We start from the raw sequence: 19,725 nt of genomic DNA, 5'->3' as shown, positions 1-19,725 counted from the left end.
CACACCATCTCCCATTTACCCCCAAGGAAACACACATTTCCTCTGTAAGTGCAACAACTAGCTTACAGGGGCTGGTGCCCCAGTGAACGAACGCACGCACGCACGCACGCACACACACACACACACACACACACACACACACACACACACACACACACACACACACACACACACACACAGAGACAGGTGTGCACACGCACACTTGGCAGCCACATGCATAACAACCAACCCCAATGCTCAATTCATGGTCCTAGGGAAGACATGGTTGAACTCACAACAGGACTCTATCAAAAATGTAAGATGAGCTGATGATTAAGAATATAAAGTCTAATCAATAAATGACTGTTACTCTGTGGCAATACATTCAGGCCCAGAAGTAACACACAGTATACTTTACTGCAAAACTTTTCCTATAACTCACACCATGTCCAAGACAGTGACAGATTGTAAGAATTACAGCAACCAAAAAGCACACCAAAAACACCCACACTCTGTAAAATGTTAAACACATGGAAGTCCACCATGGTTGTTAATAGTTAGAATGCCCTCTGTGAAACAAACGTGTTCCTGCAATGACTAATGATTGCTGCGTTCAAAATATATCTTGGTATCTTTGGCTAAAAATATTTGTTAAAATATCTCAATACAAATTTGCTTCAGAGATTCAACAGAGATTTGTTGTAGATGGTTACATACCATACACATCACTATAATGTTGAATACAAATACTAAAACAATTACAAAAGCATTATCCATTAAAAAAAAGTCCCTCTTAATAATGTCCTGCACAGTTATTGTCAATGCAAGGTGTACAGTTGGCTATTTCACCATTCTGAACCTATTCCTGAGAGAAACAGAGGGAGAGAAAGAGAAAGAGAGAGAAAGAGAGAGTGGAAGAGAAAGAGAGAGGAAGAGAGAGGAAGAGAGAGAGACAGAAAGAGAGGGAGAGAAAGAGAGAGAGGAAGAGAAAGAGAGAGAGGAAGAGAAAGAGAGAGTGGAAGAGAAAGAGAGAGAAAGAGAGAGTGGAAGAGAAAGAGAAAGAGGAAGAGAAAGAGCGAGAGGAAGAGAAAGAGAGAGGGGAAGAGAAGAGAAAGAGAGAAAAGAGAGAGAGAGAGAGAAAGAGAGTGGAAGAAGAGAAAGAGAGAAAGAGAGGGAGAGAAAGAGAGAGAGAGGAGGAAGAGAAAGAGAGAGAGAGATTAGAAGAGAGAGAAGAGAAGAGAAAGAGAGGAAGAGAAAGAGCGAGAGGAAGAGAAAGAGAGAGAGGAAGAGAAAGAGAGAGAAAGAAAGAGAGAGAGAGAAGAGAAGAGAGAGAAGAGAGGAAGGAAGAGAAGAGAGAGAGAGGAAGAGAAAGAGAGAGAGGAAGAGAAAAGAGAGAGAAAGAAGAAGAAAGAGAGAGAGAAAGAGAGAGAGGAAGAGAAAGAAAGAGAGAGGAAGAGAAAGAGAGAGAGAGAAAGAAGAGAGAGAGAAAGAGAGAGAAGAGAAAAAGGAAGAGAAAGAGAGAAGAGAAAGGAAGAGAAAGAGAGAGAAAAAGAGAGAGGAAGAAAAAGAGAGAGAGGAAGAGAAAGAGAGAGGAAGAGAAAGAGAGAGAGGAAGAGAAAGAGCAAGAGAAAGAGAGAGGAAGAGAAAGAGAGAGGAAGAGAAAGAGAGAGAGGAAGAGAAAGGTATACAGAGCAAGGACAAGGGGGTAATAACAAATAAAGAAGGAAGGCATGAGAGAATGCTCTTCCTTTCTTAGGGCTGCTGTGGAGACCTAACCAGTATGAAACATCCTGTGAAAACTGAACAGAATGGAGGACAAGTGTAGTTGGAATGGTGTTGAGTGGTCATGGTGATTGTCAGGGTTCTGTCTCCGCAGTGTTGTCAGTGTCGTCGATGATTTCCCAGGAAGAAGCAGCATTGTTTTCACCGGGACAACGGCTGCTGAGGTTGCTGCCGGAGCGGGTCAGGAAGCCAAAGCTAGGAGACAACACAGGTCTAGGATCAGCTATACTAACTCACAACCAGAAGAAACTAAAGGTACACACAGGAGGAGAGAAAACAACACAGTTCACAGGTCAGAGATATTGTCTGAAAGGTTATATGCCACATAGCCTCTTGTGACCGATTGTGATCATTAAACAGTAAGCGTGCATATGAGATTTGGTTCTGTGTTTCTGAGATCGCATCCAAGATGGCGTAGTGCAAACGTTGTTTGTCGTTCTCCCGTGTAAATGTTATATTTTTCGTCTTTTTTTGTATATATTTCAATTTATTATGTTTGTTTATTCCATGTGTAACTCTGTGTTGTTGTTTGTGTTGCACTGCTTTGCTTTGAAAATAAAGGAGGGCGCACACTCTAGGAGCTCAGATAAAAAAATGTAATATGTTTCGACAGCCAAGCTGTCTTCATCAGGGTATAATCAAACACTGCTGGATGACTCGTTTATATAGTGTCAAAGGACACAGGTGTCTGTAATCATGGCCAAGTGTGGCCTAATATCATTGGGTAATTATCAAATATTAAAATGGCATACAAAAAAACAAATGGATAGCATACGATCATAGATTCATTTTAGACTACACAAGCCTACAAACAATTACAATGGCAAAGTCACAATAATCACAAGAATGGCTTCAGATCAAAGTCTATGTTTAAAGGCCGAAGGGAGCAAGGGTCTTTAAATTAAAGATCCAGGCAGCCTATCATTTTAACTATGAATTGTCGAGATCACCCCCTCTCCTAGGGAGGGTGACATGTTCGATGCCAATATAACGCAGAGACGAAATCGAGTGGTTTGCTTCCAAAAAGTGGGCCGCAACTGGGTAAGTCGAGTTTTTGCACCTAATGGTGTTACGATGCTCTGAGATACGTACTTTTAATTCACTCTTTGTTAACCCACATCATTTTTACCACAAGGACAAGTTATAAGGTAAATAACTGCCTTAGTGGAGCACGTAATAACACCTTTTATTGGGATCGATTTCCCTGTTTGTGGGTGTTTGAAGGATCTACATTTATAAGTGCCATTGTATTGAGCACAGCCATTACATTTGTAATTTCCATCCAGTAGGGGCGCAAATAGACGTTGTTCAGGAATATCTTGGGGTGGTAAATCAAGTGTAATGGCTGTGCTCAATGCAATGGCACTTATAAATGTAGATCCTTCAAACACCCACAAACAGGGAAATCGATCCCAATCAAAGGTGTTATTACGTGCTCCTAATGATATTAGGCCACACTTGGCCATGATTACAGACACCTGTGTCTTTTGACACTATATAAACGAGTCATCCCGCAGTGTTTGTGATTATACCCTGATGAAGACAGCTTGCTTGTCGAAACGTTGGACATTACATTTTTGCATCTGAGCTCCTAGAGTGTGCGGCTCTCCTTTATTTTCTAGTTTTCCACTCCGCTAGCCAGCACCTCGCCGAATAGGTGTGCGTTTCTTTTTAGTCTAGCACTGCTTTGCTTTATCTTGGCCAGGTCGCAGTTGTAAATGAGAACTTGTTCTCAACTGGCCTACCTAGTTAAATAAAGGTGAAATAAAAAATAAATGAAAACCTGTAGTAAGTACTACATTCTGTAGATATGAGGTAGTCCCTGGTTACACCACAAGGGGGAGTAGTCTATGTTTATATTAATGGGCTTAGTCAGAGGCATCAGCAGGTGCTGTGAATGGCAGCATGTGTTTGAATGTCTGCCTAGAGGTAAACATAGACACACAACAGTATTATCAGGAGACCAGAGGTCCTTTAATATAGACAGACAATATAATCAGGATTCAGGACTTTAGCAACAAGTTGATGGAACGATTATCTAACCAACCACAGACCTGCCTCAACTTTGCATAGCCAATCAGTGGCCTCTCAGTAAGGGTTATGGTGGGGAACTGCATAGTTAACTGAGGCTCATTGTCATTTCAAATCAGACTTTTGCAGGAATTCTCCAACAGAACAAGGTCCTGCATCAGTTTAGCAGCGTAACAACATTGTAACAGGCAACTATTCACACCAAATTTATAGAACTATCTTCTGACTGGGTTTCTTTGAATGTTGTAAATGTGCTTTAAACATGTTTACATTTCTGTATGTACCGTAAATAGCTATGTTAATACATGTGTTGTTTACATTAGCAAAAACAGGCCAGTAGTACTTACAGGTTCCTGATGCGAGACTCTTGTGGTTTGCTGTCAGTGCTGTCTGTCCCGGTTTCTGTCTCTGCTCTCCTCTCAAACAGGGGTCCTTTCTCCTCATCACTGTTTAAGGAAAGCACATCCACAAAGTCAGCACTGCGTCTTTGTGTGTGTGTACATGTGTGTGTGTGTGTGTGCGTGCGTGTGTGTATGCGTATGTGTGTGTAACTGTGTGTGTCTAAGCGTGTGTGTGTAACTGTGTGTGTGTACCCGTGTGTGTGTGTGTCAGTGTCACCTGCTGCATTCGTCCTCTGGCATGCCCAACATCTTGGCCTTGATGACAGTTTTCTGTTTCTTTATGGCAGAACGTACAGCGTCCAGCAAGAAGCCTGGACACCGCTCATCATTCAGGATCTCCCTGTGAGGATGACACAAATGACACACACATCAGTACATACACACACAGGTATATGAAACTAGACAAACACAAACATGTAAACACATACACACCCACTCATAAAAGGTATGAAACATCCCCCATAGTACCTACCTCTGGTAGTAGGAGAGTTCCTCCTGCACCAGGAACAGGTTGGCTTTGAGCTTGTTCCTCTCTGTCAGCATCTCTCTGACCTCCTGCTTGGTGAAACAGGGTCTGTTGGGATCCTTCAGGTCTATCACCAGCTTGTCAGTCAGGTCCACTTCGGTCTTACACGGATTGGCCTGTTGGGGTGGAGAAAACACAGGTACACTATCACAATTTAGTTAATGTAACAACAGTCATGTGTTTTATGGCTAAGGGAAACAAAATGTTGTTGTTCACCTGGTATAACACATTTAGTGAACTTCACAGTCTATGAAATTGTGTAAAAGCAATAGGAAAAGCATAATACCCATCAAAATGATGAGATTTGGCAAAATGTGTGACTGTTACAAAGTAACAAGACAACATTTTTCTTGTAGTGAGATGTCTTAGTCACACTATACTGTAGGTGGACAATACATACATCTTGTGCCAACGGTGTTTCCTCTCAGAACTATAAGTTAACTCCTTTGTCAGAGAGAAAAGTCACAGATATTACCTTAATTTCTCTTATCTTTAGTCATAACAAATATTTCAAAATGGCTACAGTTTCTTTTACAGGGAGAAGAGTTTAAAGAAACAAAGGCCAAGTGTAAGACTTGGCAGAGAGAGGACAGTGACAAATGTTCAAAGATTAAAGTTCAGCTCCAAAATAAACTGAGGGAGAGGGCAGGACACTAAAAGTTCTCTAGAGAAATGACAACAAGGTGTAACAAACAAGTCAGTAAAGGGAGTCAGAATACACTGGATGACTAATGTTATGTAGTATTATAAACTTGGTACTTTGGGTCCTGGATACTGATTGGCTGAAACAGCATTTCACAAGTATGACTTAAAAGTACTTGTTTACTGTTATATTCAGGTTGGTAACCAGTTTATAATAGCAATAATGCACCTTAGGGATTTGGGGGACTTTTTGATTAAATATAATATGACGGTCCAAGGCCAATTCAAAAATGGAAATGAATCCTATCCTTTCAACAAGGGACAAACACACCTCTACACACACAGAGCCACCCATCCACACACATACAACCCCCCACACCATGCATGCACACACACACTTCTTACCGTGCCAGCAGCAGTTTTGGCCTTTTCCAGCTGGGTGGTGAGGCGTTCTATCTCTTTCTGTTTCTCTCGGAGGTCTGCCTCCATGTCAGCCTTCCTCTCCACAGCATTCTTCACCTGGGCCGTGACGATGCTCTGCTTGTGTCTCAGCTCCCCATTCATCTTCATGAAGCGCTCCAACTGCTCCTGCAGCTGTACACACACACACACACACACACACGTATGTAACAACACACACACACACACACACACACACACACACACACACACACACACACACACACACACACACACACACACACACACACACACACACACACACACACACACACACACACACACACACACACACACGTATGTAACAACACATTAACATAAAATTCATATTACATATACACTCATTCACATCCAGGCCGATGATATGATATGATATATATCATAGCAGGCTTTTGTGGGGGTGCAGGGACTCATTGGGAGCAAGAGGAGAGGACCATATTAGACAAACAAAGGGGGTTACTCCCATGAACAGAAAAGCATGTTCAAGCATCATTTTGAGCTAACTTGATTTAGGATGCCCTGGGTTCTATGTAAGGTGAAAAGCCTAGAAACATCAACATACACACCCAGCTCGAGCTGGAGTTTAAAACCATTACTGTGTGACAGAGAGCTCCTGTGAATAAGGGAGTGGAGTCATGGCCCAGACTTGTCTCCAAAGTGTGGGCGATGCTCTGTGTAACGGATGTGAAACGGCAAGCTCAGTTAGCGGTGCGCGCTAAATACAGTTTCAATCGGTAACGTCACTTGCTTTTGTGGAGCGATGGGTAACGATGCTTCGGTGGGTACCCGGTGGTTGATGTGTGCAGAGGGTCCCTGGTTCGCGCCCGGGTATGGGTGAGGGGACGGTCTAAAGTTATACTGTTACATTGATGCTGTTGACCCGGATCACTGGTTGCTGCGGAAAAGGAGGAAGGTCAAAAGGGGGGTGAGTGTAACGGATGTGAAACGGCTAGCTCAGTTAGCGATGCGCGCAAAATAGCATTTCAATCGGTGACATCACTTGCTCTGAGACCTTGAAGTAGTAGTTCCCCTTGCTCTGCAAGGGCCGCGGCTTTTGTGGAGCGATGGGTAACGATGCTTCGTGGGTGTCAGTTGTTGATGTGTGCAGAGGTTCCCCGGTTCGCGCCCGGGTATGGGCGAGGGGACGGTCTAAAGTTATACTGTTACATCTGCACAACCCATAACATAACAACTATACCAGTACTGTTTCAGTATCATGTTTTATTAGTCGTATGTACACGTGGTATACACCGTCCAATGAAATGCTTACTCGCAGGTTCCTTTTGACAATGCAACAACAATAAATAATAAAATATAAGAATACGAACGTAAAGATACGAACGTAAAGTAAAATGGCTCAGTAGAATAGAATAAACATTTTAGTATAAGTATAATGCACAATTTATAGTCCAATATTTACATGTGTTTAGAGGAAGGGAGGGTTGAGGGGCAAGTGTTTGAATTGTGCACTATTAAGCAATAATAACAAGAATCTCGTAGTAGCAGTTGTGATGTGTGTGTAGCATGAATGTGCACTGAGTGTACAAAACATGATCCTTCCATGACATAGACAAACAAACAAATAGAGAATCCAGGGGAAAGCTTTGATCCCTTATTGATGTCACTTGTTAAATCCACTTCAATCAGTGTAGATGGAGGGGAAGAGATATGTTAAATATGGATGTTGTATGTGTGCCATTCAGAGGGTGAATGGGCAGGACAAAATATTGAAGTGCATTTGAACGGGGTATGGTAGTGGGTGCCAGGTGCACCGATTTCAGTGTGTCAAGAACTGCAACGCTTCTGGGTATTTCATGCTTAACAGTTTCCTGTGTGTATCAAGAATGGTCCACCACTCAAAGGACATCCAGCAAACTTGACACAACTGTGGGAAGCATTAGAGTCAACATAGGCCAGGATCCCTGTGGAACGCTTTCGATACCCTGTAGATTTTATGCCCCGACGAATTGAGGCTGTTCTGAGTAGAGGTCGATCGATTAAACGGAATGGACAATTAATTAGGGCCAATTTCAAGTTTTCATAACAATCGGTAATCTGCATTTTTGGACACCGATCATGGCCAATTACATTACACTCCACGAGAAGACTGCGTAGCAGGCTGACTACCTGTTATGCAAGTGCAGCAAGGAGCCAAGGTAAGGTGCTAGCTAGCATTCAACTTATCTTATGAAAAACAATCAATCTTAACATAATCACTAGTTGACTACACGTGGTTGATGATATTACTAGTTTATCTAGCTTGTCCTGCGTTGCATATAATCAATGTGGTGCCTGTTAATTTATCATTGAATCATAGCCTACATTGCCAAACAAGAGATTTAACAAGCGCATTTGCGAAAAAAGCCCTGTTGTTGCACCAATGTGTACCTAACCATAAACATCAAATCTTTCTTAAAATCAATTCACAAGTTGCGAACTAATTTGCCAGAATTTTACGTAATTATGACATAACATTGAAGGTCGTGCTGCAATGTAACAGGAATATTTAGACTTAGGGATGCCACCCGTTAGATAAAATACGGGACTGTACTGTATTTCACTGAAAGAATAAACGTTTTGTTTTCGAAATGATAGTTTCCGGATTTTACCATATTAATGACCTACGGCTCGTATTTCTGTGTGTTATTATGTTATAATTAAGTCTATGATTTGATATTTGATAGAGCAGTCTGACTGAGCGGTGGTAGGCAGCAGCAGGCTCATAAGCATTCATTCAAACAGCACTTTCATGCGTTTGCCAGCAGCTCTTCGCTGTGCTTCAAGCCTATCAACTCGAGATTTGGCTGGTGTAACCGATGTGAAATGGCTAGTTAGTTAGCGGTGTGCACGCTAACTAGCATTTCAATCTGTGACGTCACTTGCTCTGAGACCTAGAAGTAGTTGTTCCCCTTGCTCTGCAAGGGCCGCGTCTTTTGTGGAGCGATGGGTAACGATGCTTCGAGGGTGGCTGTTATCGATGTGTTCCTGGTTCGAGCCCAGGTAGGGGCGAGTGTCACGACTTCTCCTTGTTCCGGTGGCGTTCGGCGGGTGTCGTCGCCGGTCTTCGAGCCATCGCCGATCCACCTTTCATTTTCCATTTGTTTTGTCTTAACACACCTGGTTTACATCTCCTACTAATTACATGTGTATTTAACCCTCTTTTCCATCCATGTCTGTGTGGGGTATTGTTTATTGTCAAGGTTGGCTTCCGGTTGGTTTGCGCCGGGTTTTGTTTTATTACCCGTGCTTTGTGGCAGCCGGTACTTTGTACTTGGGTTTGTACGTTTTCTGCCTCATCTTGTTCTTTGGGCATTTTGTGTTGTGACGCGGTTGCGTTCTGTATTATGGTGTTCCTAATGTTTTGTACACTCAGTGTGTGTGTGTGTGTGTGTGTGTGTGTGTGTGTGTGTGTGTGTGTGTGTGTGTGTGTGTGTGTGTGTGTGTGTGTGTATTCAGATAGACTGTACATGTAGTCTTCTTGTCCTTACCGCCTCCACCTCCTTAGACACGCTTCCTATCTGCTGTACTTTGGCCCTCAACTCATCTCTCTGCTTGTCAACCACTTCCTTCAGTTTCAGCATCACCTCCCGCTCTTGCCGTTGGACACGGTCTGAAACACAGGACCACAACAATACAATATCATCACTGTGGGTTTTCAATGGTCAACAGACGGCACAGAGACAACACAGTAGGGCATAAAAAATAAAAGTAAAGAAATAAAAGCTCAACGCAAAACGAAAATTAATGTCCAGGAAGTCCCTAATGAACATGACCCAGTAGTTCATCAACATCAACAGTCAGTCAAGACTAAGTCCCCAGCCAAAGCTGCTCAGTGGAGTGTATCTTAAGGTCTGTGGTTAAACAGTAAAGACACTTAAGGATTATCCTTCAGCACATGGTCACCTTTAAGCGGTCTGGTTTATACCTGTTGATTCAGACACACTACTCTGGACGTGTAATGACTGATACATAACCTATGGTGGAGATTATTTTATTTAACCTTTATTTAACTAGGAAAGTCAGATAAGAAAAATTCTTATTTACAATGACAGCCTACCCTGGCCAAACCCTCCCCTAACCCGGACAACGCTGGGCCAATTGTGCATCGCCCTATGGGACTCCCGATCACGGCCAGTAGTGATACGGGATCGAACCCAGATCTGCAGTGCCTTAGACCGCTGCGCCACTCAGGATCACAGGAGCTATGGCGTTTTGATTTGGATGGACATTGGTGACACTAATGTTCCTTGGCCAAACTGCAATAAAACAATCAAACTTAACAACAAGCAGCTAACATGGACCTCTTGGTGGGAAAACTGGTTTCAGCGTGTAGTATGGCCTGGGCCCGTAGAGGTACTGCAGGTGGTCCACAATTTTCTATACTTTTTTATAAATAAAACAAAATGAGAGCCTGCCTGCCGTTCTGTCCCTTTTTGACTCTGCCTTGGACTACGAACCTCTGCCTACCCACGACCTGCCCTTCGCCTGGCCCTTGTTATAATAAATATTCTAAGAACCGAAGCATCCACCTTTTGTGTTTGCATCTGGGTCATATCCTGAGTCGTGATAGTACGAACTGGCCCTGACTGACCCAGCAGAATCGGACCAGCTCCGCAATGCTGTCTCCTTCCAAGGAGCCACCATTAGAAGACACGAAGAGGTACTTCAAAACCTTATGGAAGGATTCCAGACCTTGGTGGAATGCCATTGCCACACTTTCACTACATTGCTGGAGCAATTCCAAGGATTATCAACTGGGCAACAAGCCACTGCAGTAACACCCCAGACTCTCAGTAACCCTGCTACCAGTGGCGCTTCTCCCAGCCTACCCCGGCTTCCCGAGAACCCCGCTTACCTCTTCCGGTGTGCTATGCTGGAGATCCTGGAACCTGCTGGGCGTTTCTCTCCCAGTGCTCTCTCATCTTTGAGGTACAGCCCTCTTTGTTAAATTCTGATCAATCGAAAATAGCGTATCCTATAACGCTGATGTCTGTAAGGGAGCTCGCCTGGGCTACGGCAGTGTGGGATCAACCATCTGCCTTTTGCCTTAGTCTGGAGGATTTTGTGGCGGAGGTAAGGAAGGTGTTTGATTCCCCAGTGCCCGGGAGAGAGACGGCTTGGAAGCTACCTCTTCTGAGTCAAGACTCCCGCAGTGTGGCAGACTACGTGGTTCACTTTTGGACGCTGTCCCCCGAGAGGGCCTGGAATCCGGAGTACCTGTTCGACACCTTCCTTCATGGATTATCGGAGGAAATCAAAGACAAACTCACTGTCCGGGAGTTACCCAGGGACCTCGACTCCCTCATAGCCTTGAATATAAGGATCGATGGGCGCCTATGGGAACGCAGGAGAGAGGAGTTCTGTGTTCAGCCACACTCGCTCGTCCACGTTTTCTCCCTCACCTCCGAAGAACCCCGGAAGTCCCCAACGCCTGCATTCCTGAGAGAATCCGAAATCATCTGAGCCCCTCGGAGACTCGTCTCCTCCTGAGCCCATGCAACTGGGCAGGGCTAGATTGTCTCTTAGTGAACTTTTATGCAGGCTGAGCTTCAACAGTTGCCTGTATTGTGGTACTACAGGACATACAGGACAGCTGCTGGGATCATGCTTCCTCCTGCCTCCCCTGCCGGTGCAGGGGTTTTCTTTGTGGAAAAGCTTCTCCAGGTGGTGACCATCTTTTCGAAGTTGGACCTTCGGAACGCCTACCACCTGGTTCGGATACGGGAAGGAGACGAGTGGAAGACAGCCTTCAACACGGCTAGCGGACACAACGAGTACCTGGTTATGCCGTTTGGTCTAAGTGCATTTATTTAAGTGCACACTCGCTCGTCCACGTTTTCTCCCTCGCCTCCGAAGAACCCCGGAAGTACCCGACGCCTGCATTTCCGAGAGAATCCGAAATCACCCGAGCCCCCTCAGCGACTAGTCTCCTCCTGAACCCATGCAACTGGGCAGGGCTAGATTGTCTCCTTGCGAACGTTTACGCAGGCTGAGCTTCAACAGTTGCCTGTATTGTTGTACTACAGGACATTACATAGCCACCTGTCCAGTAAAATAACAGGCTCATCAGTAGGTACGGGTACGCTGGTGGGCCATACAGGGAGTCTTCAAACTCCCATTACTTGTACTCCTCTCCATGCTGTTCCACTGCTGCTGTGGGGTGGTCGGTCAAAATGTCTTCGGGTGCTCATTGACTCTGGGGCTGATGAGAGCTTCATGGATACCCTGGTATCTGAGCTGGGAATCTCTACTCAACTCCATTCCCATGGCCACCTGAGCTTTGACGGACTCTCCATTGGCAGGGTTACTCACAGTACGGTTCCCATTAACCTGCAAGTGTCGGGTAATCACAGTGAGTCCCTACAGTTTTTACTAATTGCATCTCCTCATACACTTGTGGTTTTGGGATTTTCATGGCTCCAGAGGCATAACCCCCTGATCGACTGGGCTACTAGTTCTATCCTGGGTTGGAGTCCGTTCTGCAATGCACATTGCCTTAAGGCGGCGCAGCCTGCCCTTGGACAGCCTTCTGCGGGCTTGGGAAAAGCCTCGGATCTCCCGCGGAGTACCAGGACCTCCGGGAGGTTTTCAGCAAGGCTCGTGCCATATCCCTTCCTCTGCATCGACACTATGATTGCGCTATTGACCTCCTCCCGGGCACCACACCACCTCGGGTCGGCTTTATTCCCTGTCTGCCCCGGAGGCCAAGACCATGGAGGTATACATTGAGGACTCTCTAGCTGCCGGGATCATGCCTCCTCCTGCCTGTTCAGGGTTTTTCTATGTGGAAAAGAAGGACAAAACCCTGCACCCGTGAATTGACTACTGGGGCCTCAATAACATCACTGTAAAGAATTGTTACCCACTACCACTCCTCGGTTTTCGAGCTTCTCCAGGGGGTGACCATCTTTTCAAAGTTGGACCTTCGGAACCCCTACCACCTGGTTCGGATACGGGAATGAGACGAGTGGAAGACAGCATTCAACACGGCTAGCGGACACAATGTGTACCTGGTTATGTCGTTTGGTCTGGCCAACGCTCCCGCAGTGTTCCAGGCCCTGGTCAACTATGTGCTCTGTGACATGTTGAACCGTTTTGTGTTTGTCTATCTCAACAACATTTTTGTCTTTTCCCTGGCAGCTCAAGAGCATGTTCGCAATGTCCGACAAGTCCTCCAGTGTCTCCTGGAGAACCAGATGGATCCTGACAAGGTGAAAGCCGTGGTGGATTGGCCCCAACCCACATCCAGAGTCCAGCTGCAATGTTTCCTGGGATTTGCTCATTTCTACCGCTGCTTTATTCAGGGCTACAGCACCCTGGCCACCCCCCTCTCTGCACCCCCCTCTCCCAAGGTTCCGTTCATGTGATCCCCAGCTGCTGACCGGGCGTTTCTGGATCTGAAGCACCGTTTCACCACAGCCCTCATCCTAATCCATCCGGACACATCCCGTCAGTTCGTGGTGGCGGTTGACCCCGTCTGACATAGGAGTGGGGTTCGTCCTGTCTCAGCGTTCTGTCCAGGACCAAAAGCTGCATCCATGTGCTTTCCTCTCCCATCGTCTCAATTTCGCTGAGAGGAACTATGATGTGGGAAATTGGGAACTTATTGCAGTCAAGATGGCACTGGAGGAGTGAAGGCACTGGCTCAAAGGGAAGGAACATCCATTCTTAGTGTGGACCGATTGTAAGAATTTGGAATATCTTCGCACCGCCAAGTGCTCAACTCAAGGCAGGCTCATTGGGGGCTCTGTTATTCACGCGATTAAATTTTACCATTGTCTACTGCCCTAGGTTCAAGAATGTGAAGCCTGACGCCCTCTTCCGCCTGTATAGTTCTGCTGCTACACCATCTGACACTGAGGCCATCCTCCCTACCTCCTGTCTAGCAGCTACACTAGTCTGGGGTATTGAGAACCGGGTCCGCAAGGGGCCACCTTCCCAGTCAGACCCCGGGGAGGGGGCGGCTAACCAGATGTTCATCCCAGATTTTCCCGGTCCTGGAATGGAGCCATTCCCCTAAACTCACCTGTCATCCCGGCTTCCGCCGGACCCTGGCTTTCTTCCACCAACGTTTTTGGTGGCCCACCATGGTCCCGGACGTCTCCGCATTTGTTGCCGCCTGCACTGTGTGCACACAGAATATGACTTTGCGGCAAGCTCCGGCTGGCCTCCTTCAACCACTCCCTGTTCCTCATTGCCACTGGTCCCATATATCCATGGACCTTGTCACTGGTCTCCCTCTGTCTGATGGCAACACCACCATCCTTACTGTGGTGGATAGGTTTTCCAAAGCTGCACATTTCATTCCCCTTCCAAAGTTACCCTCAGCCAAGGAGACAGCCTAGCTTATGGTGCAGCACATCTTCTGGATTTATGGACTTCCGGTCGACATGGTCTCCGATTGGGGTCCTCTGTTCTCGTCCAGGTTCTGGAAGGCATTCTGTACCCTCATTGGAATCATCGGCCAGCCTGTCCTCCGGGTTTCATCCCCAGTCTAACGGCTAATCAGAGTGAGCTAATCAGACTACTCTTCGCTGCCTCGTCTCTGCCAAAACCACCACCTGGAGCCAGTAACTTGTGTGGGTAGAGTACTCCTTCCCTGCTCGGCCACTGGACTCTCGCCCTTCGAGTGTTCCTTGGGTTACCAGCCCCCGCTCTTCCCTGTGCAAGAGGAAGAGGTCAGTATAGCCTCGGCCCAGATGTTCGTCCGCCGCTGTCGGCGTACCTGGAAGAGAGGCCGGTCCTCTCTTCTTACGACCACCTCCAGGCATCACCGGCCTCCGGCTCCCCGCTATCGGCCAGGGCAATGGGTATGGCTGTCCACACATGATCTGCCCCTCCGGGTGGAGTCTCAAAAACGTTCCCCCGTTTTATTTGTCCATTCCCCATCCCTAATGTCCTTAGCCCCTCTGCTGTTTGTCTTTTGTTGCTCCTGCCTGCCCTGATCCTGAGCCTGCTGTTCTGTCCCTTTTTTGACTGTGCCTTGGACTACGAACCTCTGCCTGCCCCTTTATTGTAATAAATATTCTGAGAACTGAACCATCCGCCTCCTGTGTCTGCATCTGGTTCATATCCTGAGTCGTGATACTATCTTGTTGAATGATACTAGGGTTGGTGCTCTTAGCAGCTTCTATAGCGAGAGTATAGACAACTAAGCAGGGACGAGATCAATAATGAATATCTTACTAATACTTAATAAGTTAGTGTAATAATACAAATATATGTGTCTATTAGTTTATATGAATCTTTTCTGCTTTGTTCGTCTTTCAGTATTTACATAACAAATGTCACATTTACGGTCACACATTCATTTCCAAAATAAACGCCAGAATTTCTCAGTCAGTTTCCGTGTGATTACCACCAGAAGTAAATACTCTGAGCCAGTTTAGCAGTAACTCCATTCCCGTGACACGCATTACTTTGGGGTAATTTACCTGTTGTGGTGGGTAGTATGTTTGCATACACACATGTGAGAAGGGGATAGTTTCTAAGAGGTGTGTGATATATTATGTATGACAGAAAGGGTAAGTACCATGCCCCTAAGGCAGACATTTATACTAATCCTTCGTGTACATGGTTGCCCCTAAGGCAGATGTTTAAAGTAACTTTCCTGGACATGGTTGCCCCTAAGGCAGATGCTTAAACTAGACTTCCTGAGCATGGTTGACCCTAAGGCAGATGTTTAAACTAACCTTCCTGAGCATGGTTGCCCCTAAGGCAGATGTTTAAACTAACCTTCCTGAGCATGGTTGTCCCTAAGGCAGATGTTTAAACTAACCTTCCTGAGCATGGTTGCCCCTAAGGTAAATATTTAAACTAACTTTCCTTAGCATGGTTGACCCTAAGGCAGATGTTTAAACTAACCTTCCTGAGCATGGTTGACCCAAAGGCAGATGTTTAAACAAACCTTCCTGAGCATGGTTGACCCTAAGGCAGATGTTTAAACTAACCTTCCTGAGCATGGTTGCCCCTAAGGCAGATGTTTAAACTAACCTTCCTGAGCATGGTTGACCCAAAGGCAGATGTTTAAACAAACCTTCCTGAGCATGGTTGACCCTAAGGCAGATGTTTAAACAAACCTTCCTGAGCATGGTTGACCCTAAGGCAGATGTTTAAACTAACCTTCCTGAGCATGGTTGACCCTAAGGCAGATGTTTAAACTAACCTTCCTGAGCATGGTTGCCCCTAAGGTAAATATTTAAACTAACTTTCCTTAGCATGGTTGCCCCTAAGGCAGATGTTTAAACTAACCTTCCTGAGCATGGTTGACCCTAAGGCAGATGTTTAAACTAACCTTCCTGAGCATGGTTGCCCCTAAGGTAAATATTTAAACTAACTTTCCTTAGCATGGTTGCCCCTAAGGCAGATGTTTAAACTAACCTCCCTGAGCATGGTTGACCCTAAGGCAGATGTTTAAACTAACCTTCCTGAGCATGGTTGACCCTAAGGCAGATGTTTAAACTAACCTTCCTGAGCATGGTTGCCCCTAAGGCAGATGTTTAAACTAACCTTCCTGAGCATGGTTGACCCAAAGGCAGATGTTTAAACAAACCTTCCTGAGCATGGTTGACCCTAAGGCAGATGTTTAAACTAACCTTCCTGAGCATGGTTGCCACAAAGGCAGATGTTTAAGGCTGTTCTATATCAACCAACCTCACTATATATCGTTGCCCTTAAGGCCGCTGTTTAAGCCAATCGCATGTTGTGACGGCCCTGAATTTTTCTGAACCGTCTCAGTCCTTCTCCTTCCAATATGGCGCTTCCCCTTCAATTCCCATTTAAATAGTGCTTCTCCTTCCAATAGGGCGCTTTACCTTTAATTCCCAATTAAATAGCCAGCATCAGCTGCGCAAAAGTGAGTTTGTGATGGAGACGTGAATGAGGATGTGTTTAACCCTCAGTTCCCGAAGCTTCTCTATTCCGTTTGTTTTGTTGCCGTTAAACGTGTGTTTTGTAGCCTAATAGAGTTTACCCAGGATCGGATCCACTCTTTGCGTCCGTGGACTACACCTCTCCGTTCTTCGTGGCCTTTCTCAGCTGGAGATCTATTGGCGGATTGGATTGTCTGACTGACCGATTGACTACAACCTTTTTGTATACGGTATTTCATTTGTTTTTGATGTGATGTATACGGTGTTGATTTATGTAGTTAGTTGTAGTTGAGGACTTAGTAAGAGTTGATACACTTTAAAGTTCTGTGGTAAAATAATTGTTATATTGATTGTATGATTAATACTGGGTTTACGCTACACTGAATGAACGGACAAACATTGCGTGACAAAAGTCACTTGAGTTCCCTGAACTCCTTTACCGGGCTGGACTCTTTTTAGGCCCGAGGTACAGGACATTTCTGGAGGAACCAGAACTCATTGTGTTATATTATTATATGTGTGTTCTCTGGTAGGCACAACCTACCTGGCACCTCTATAAATAATAACCTCAAGTCAAAACCGTTACAGTGTGTGTATGTGTGTTTATACCAACCTTCCTGGACATGGTTGCCCCTCAGGCAGTTCTGTAACTCCTGATTCTCCATCTGTAGATGCAATACCTGGGCCTGCAGCTCCTCGCACCTCCTCCTCTGCTTCTCCACCTCCTCCTGCACCTCCTGCTGGGGGACAAGGAGGAGCTGTTACAGACTCTGGGTTAGGAGGAGACACACAGCATACCCACCATAGAAATAGAATGACATTCTAGTTGTTATATTTCTATGGTACCCATAACCATTGACTTCTAGTGAACTCATTGCCCAATACCAGAGGAGTCTACAGGTACTTGGTGGTGAGGAAGAATAGGCTCCTAATTAAATCAAATATATTGATAGCTACTGAGTGCTAGCTGAAGAATGTTCCAAGTGAAAGAGAAAAACAAGCCAACAAGACCAATAACCGACAGTGTAATCAGGTGTGAGACAGAAACAACGTGTTGTAATGAGCAGGGCCCATGGTGTGGTGTGTGGTGCATAGACATGTGGTGTAGTGAAAACTGTAGTACCAACATGTTTCCTCCTATCATATCAAATCTATGATCGTTGACATCACAGACCAGATAACAGTGACTTCCCTACTTATACTGCGATATAGCCTGGGTTATTTTTTTTATTAAACACTGCACAATGCAGTTTCTCCAGAGATACATTTGATCAAGACCGAAATGTGCGATGTAGTAGGGAGTTGTAGTTTCCAACATGACAATATTCTACATAGATCATTGCAGAAAATGTGGTAATTAACTACATTGACCATAATCCATTGCATGGGACATTTATTGTTTAATTCTTCGTTGTTACAGCATTCGACCCACGTAATGCACAGTGCAGTTAATGTAATGTGTATTTTTTATCAATCCCGAAATCCGTGATACATACTGTGGCAATAGCGACCTGTCAATAAAAACACACGAGTAATATCATAACGACAATAGCACGAGCGTCCATTCCGAACACACCATTCCGTGATGTTACATAACAAAAACGACATATAGTCTACATTTCGCTTAGGCTACTAATACAACTAAAATGGAGCCTTCTCTGTGTGTGGGAATAGTTGCCAGTGGTAGGTCTACACTCTACACAATGTGTCACACAGATAACAAATATGTTTTGTGAGCTGTCACTTGCCACTGAATGGGCATGATGAATAACGTAACGTGCAGCAAGTAGTATAGTTATTAAATTGTACCCTAGCCATCAAAACAATTAAATTGTAGCAGCAACTCCAAATCACATATCGTCCGCGAATTGAAACGATACGTCACTGGAGGTATTATCTCCCATGTTACTACCATATTATTACCACCGACTCACCCGTTGTATTTCGCTCTTGCTTTCTTCGCATTCTTTCACATTTCTCGTCTTCTTCTGTTTCTGTACATTAAGTGTTTCGAACGCTTTAAGTAATTCTTCTTCTTTTGACTTGTGAGAATGGTTCCGCGATGCGAAGCTCTCCAAAAGTTCTAGAACTTTGACAATTTTAGGCACCAGTCCTGTGGCGCTCTCTTTACCGTAGCCGTCAATAAGGGTTTCCACTTCCGAGCCAATCAATTTAGCTATTTCGTATACATCGTCCACAGTTAGTGCTGAACATGTCCTTTCAAAACACACCTCTGTCTTCTTGAAGTCTTGCTTTTGATCGTTTCTACCGCAATCCTTCTCCATTATTGCACAATTGTGCAAGTGCACAATTGTTACTATCGAAACCAAGAAATAAAAAAACGTAGTTCTCACGGTGACATGACAGTTCCCCGGTGAAAGAGTAGAAACACAATTAAATCGAAAGTCAAATCATTCGTCAAATCGATGCATTCGTCAAAATCGTAACCCTATGCTCGAACTTGACTCTGAGTTGCATGCTTGGTCAGAGACTAGAACAAACCCGTTCAAACTTGAACCTCATTCGAGTATACGTCACACATTTTACCTAACCCTAGTCTAGAACATTAATATGAGGCCCAATTCAAATAAAAAAACAGTGTACTGTCGATTGGAGGCCAATATTTCTGCCCACTCTCGGCTTGTTTCAACATCCTTCCTACTTTCCTGTAATAGGACTGAATAATTTATTGTACCTTAATTTAACTGGGCAAGTCAGTTAAGAACAAATTCTTATTTACAGTGGTGGCCTACCCTGGCCAATCCCGGATGTGGGCCAACATGGCAATCACAGCCAGATGTGATACAGCCTGGATTCGAACCAGGGACTGTAGTGACCTCTTGCACTGAGATGCAGTACCTTAGACCACTGCACCACTCAGCAGTCCAAGAAGCTCCTCTTCAAGAGCCACATAACAGTGTAATGTTACGCTAGGTCGCCCATAATGCATCAGACAGTCTGAGCATACAAATTGGATTTCCTCTGAAGGCATGGGAAACGATCAATGATGCTGTACTGTTCTTTAACAGCAGCC

General features: G+C 45.1%; 1 protein-coding gene across 2 annotated transcripts; it reads right to left on the bottom strand.

Moving 5' to 3' along the window:
- Positions 1–1,506: 1,506 nt before the first annotated feature.
- Positions 1,507–19,214, bottom strand: LOC118397393 (RILP-like protein 1). 2 transcript variants are annotated; one of them, XM_052467528.1, is made up of 8 exons: positions 18,626–19,214; positions 17,305–17,431; positions 9,309–9,430; positions 5,767–5,955; positions 4,666–4,835; positions 4,411–4,533; positions 4,140–4,238; positions 1,507–1,956 (listed from the first exon to the last, which is right to left on the bottom strand). In XM_052467528.1, the coding sequence occupies exons 1-8, from the start codon at positions 18,974–18,976 to the stop codon at positions 1,836–1,838; spliced, it is 1,302 nt and encodes a 433-aa protein (XP_052323488.1). In that variant the 5' UTR covers positions 18,977–19,214; the 3' UTR covers positions 1,507–1,835. The 2 variants fall into 2 exon arrangements, with proteins under 2 accessions (XP_052323488.1, XP_035647969.2); XM_035792076.2 differs by having other exon boundaries at positions 17,305–17,428.
- Positions 19,215–19,725: the final 511 nt, after the last annotated feature.

This window comes from Oncorhynchus keta, chromosome 18 (genome assembly GCF_023373465.1).
Source record: "Oncorhynchus keta strain PuntledgeMale-10-30-2019 chromosome 18, Oket_V2, whole genome shotgun sequence".
Lineage (NCBI taxonomy): Eukaryota > Metazoa > Chordata > Actinopteri > Salmoniformes > Salmonidae > Oncorhynchus > Oncorhynchus keta.
Note: the sequence above shows the minus strand (reverse complement) of the source record. Positions and strands in the feature narration are given on the sequence as shown.

Excerpts from the sequence above, each read along its gene's own strand:
- LOC118397393 (XM_052467528.1), bottom strand. The coding sequence starts at position 18,976 with ATGGAGAAGGATTGCGGTAGAAACGATCAAAAGCAAGACTTCAAGAAG. Across the intron at positions 17,432-18,625 it reads GCAAGAGCGAAATACAACGG|CAGGAGGTGCAGGAGGAGGT; the intron begins GTGAGTCGGTGG and ends CTTGTCCCCCAG. Across the intron at positions 1,957-4,139 it reads GAGTCTCGCATCAGGAACCT|CTTTGGCTTCCTGACCCGCT; the intron begins GTAAGTACTACT and ends GTTGTCTCCTAG.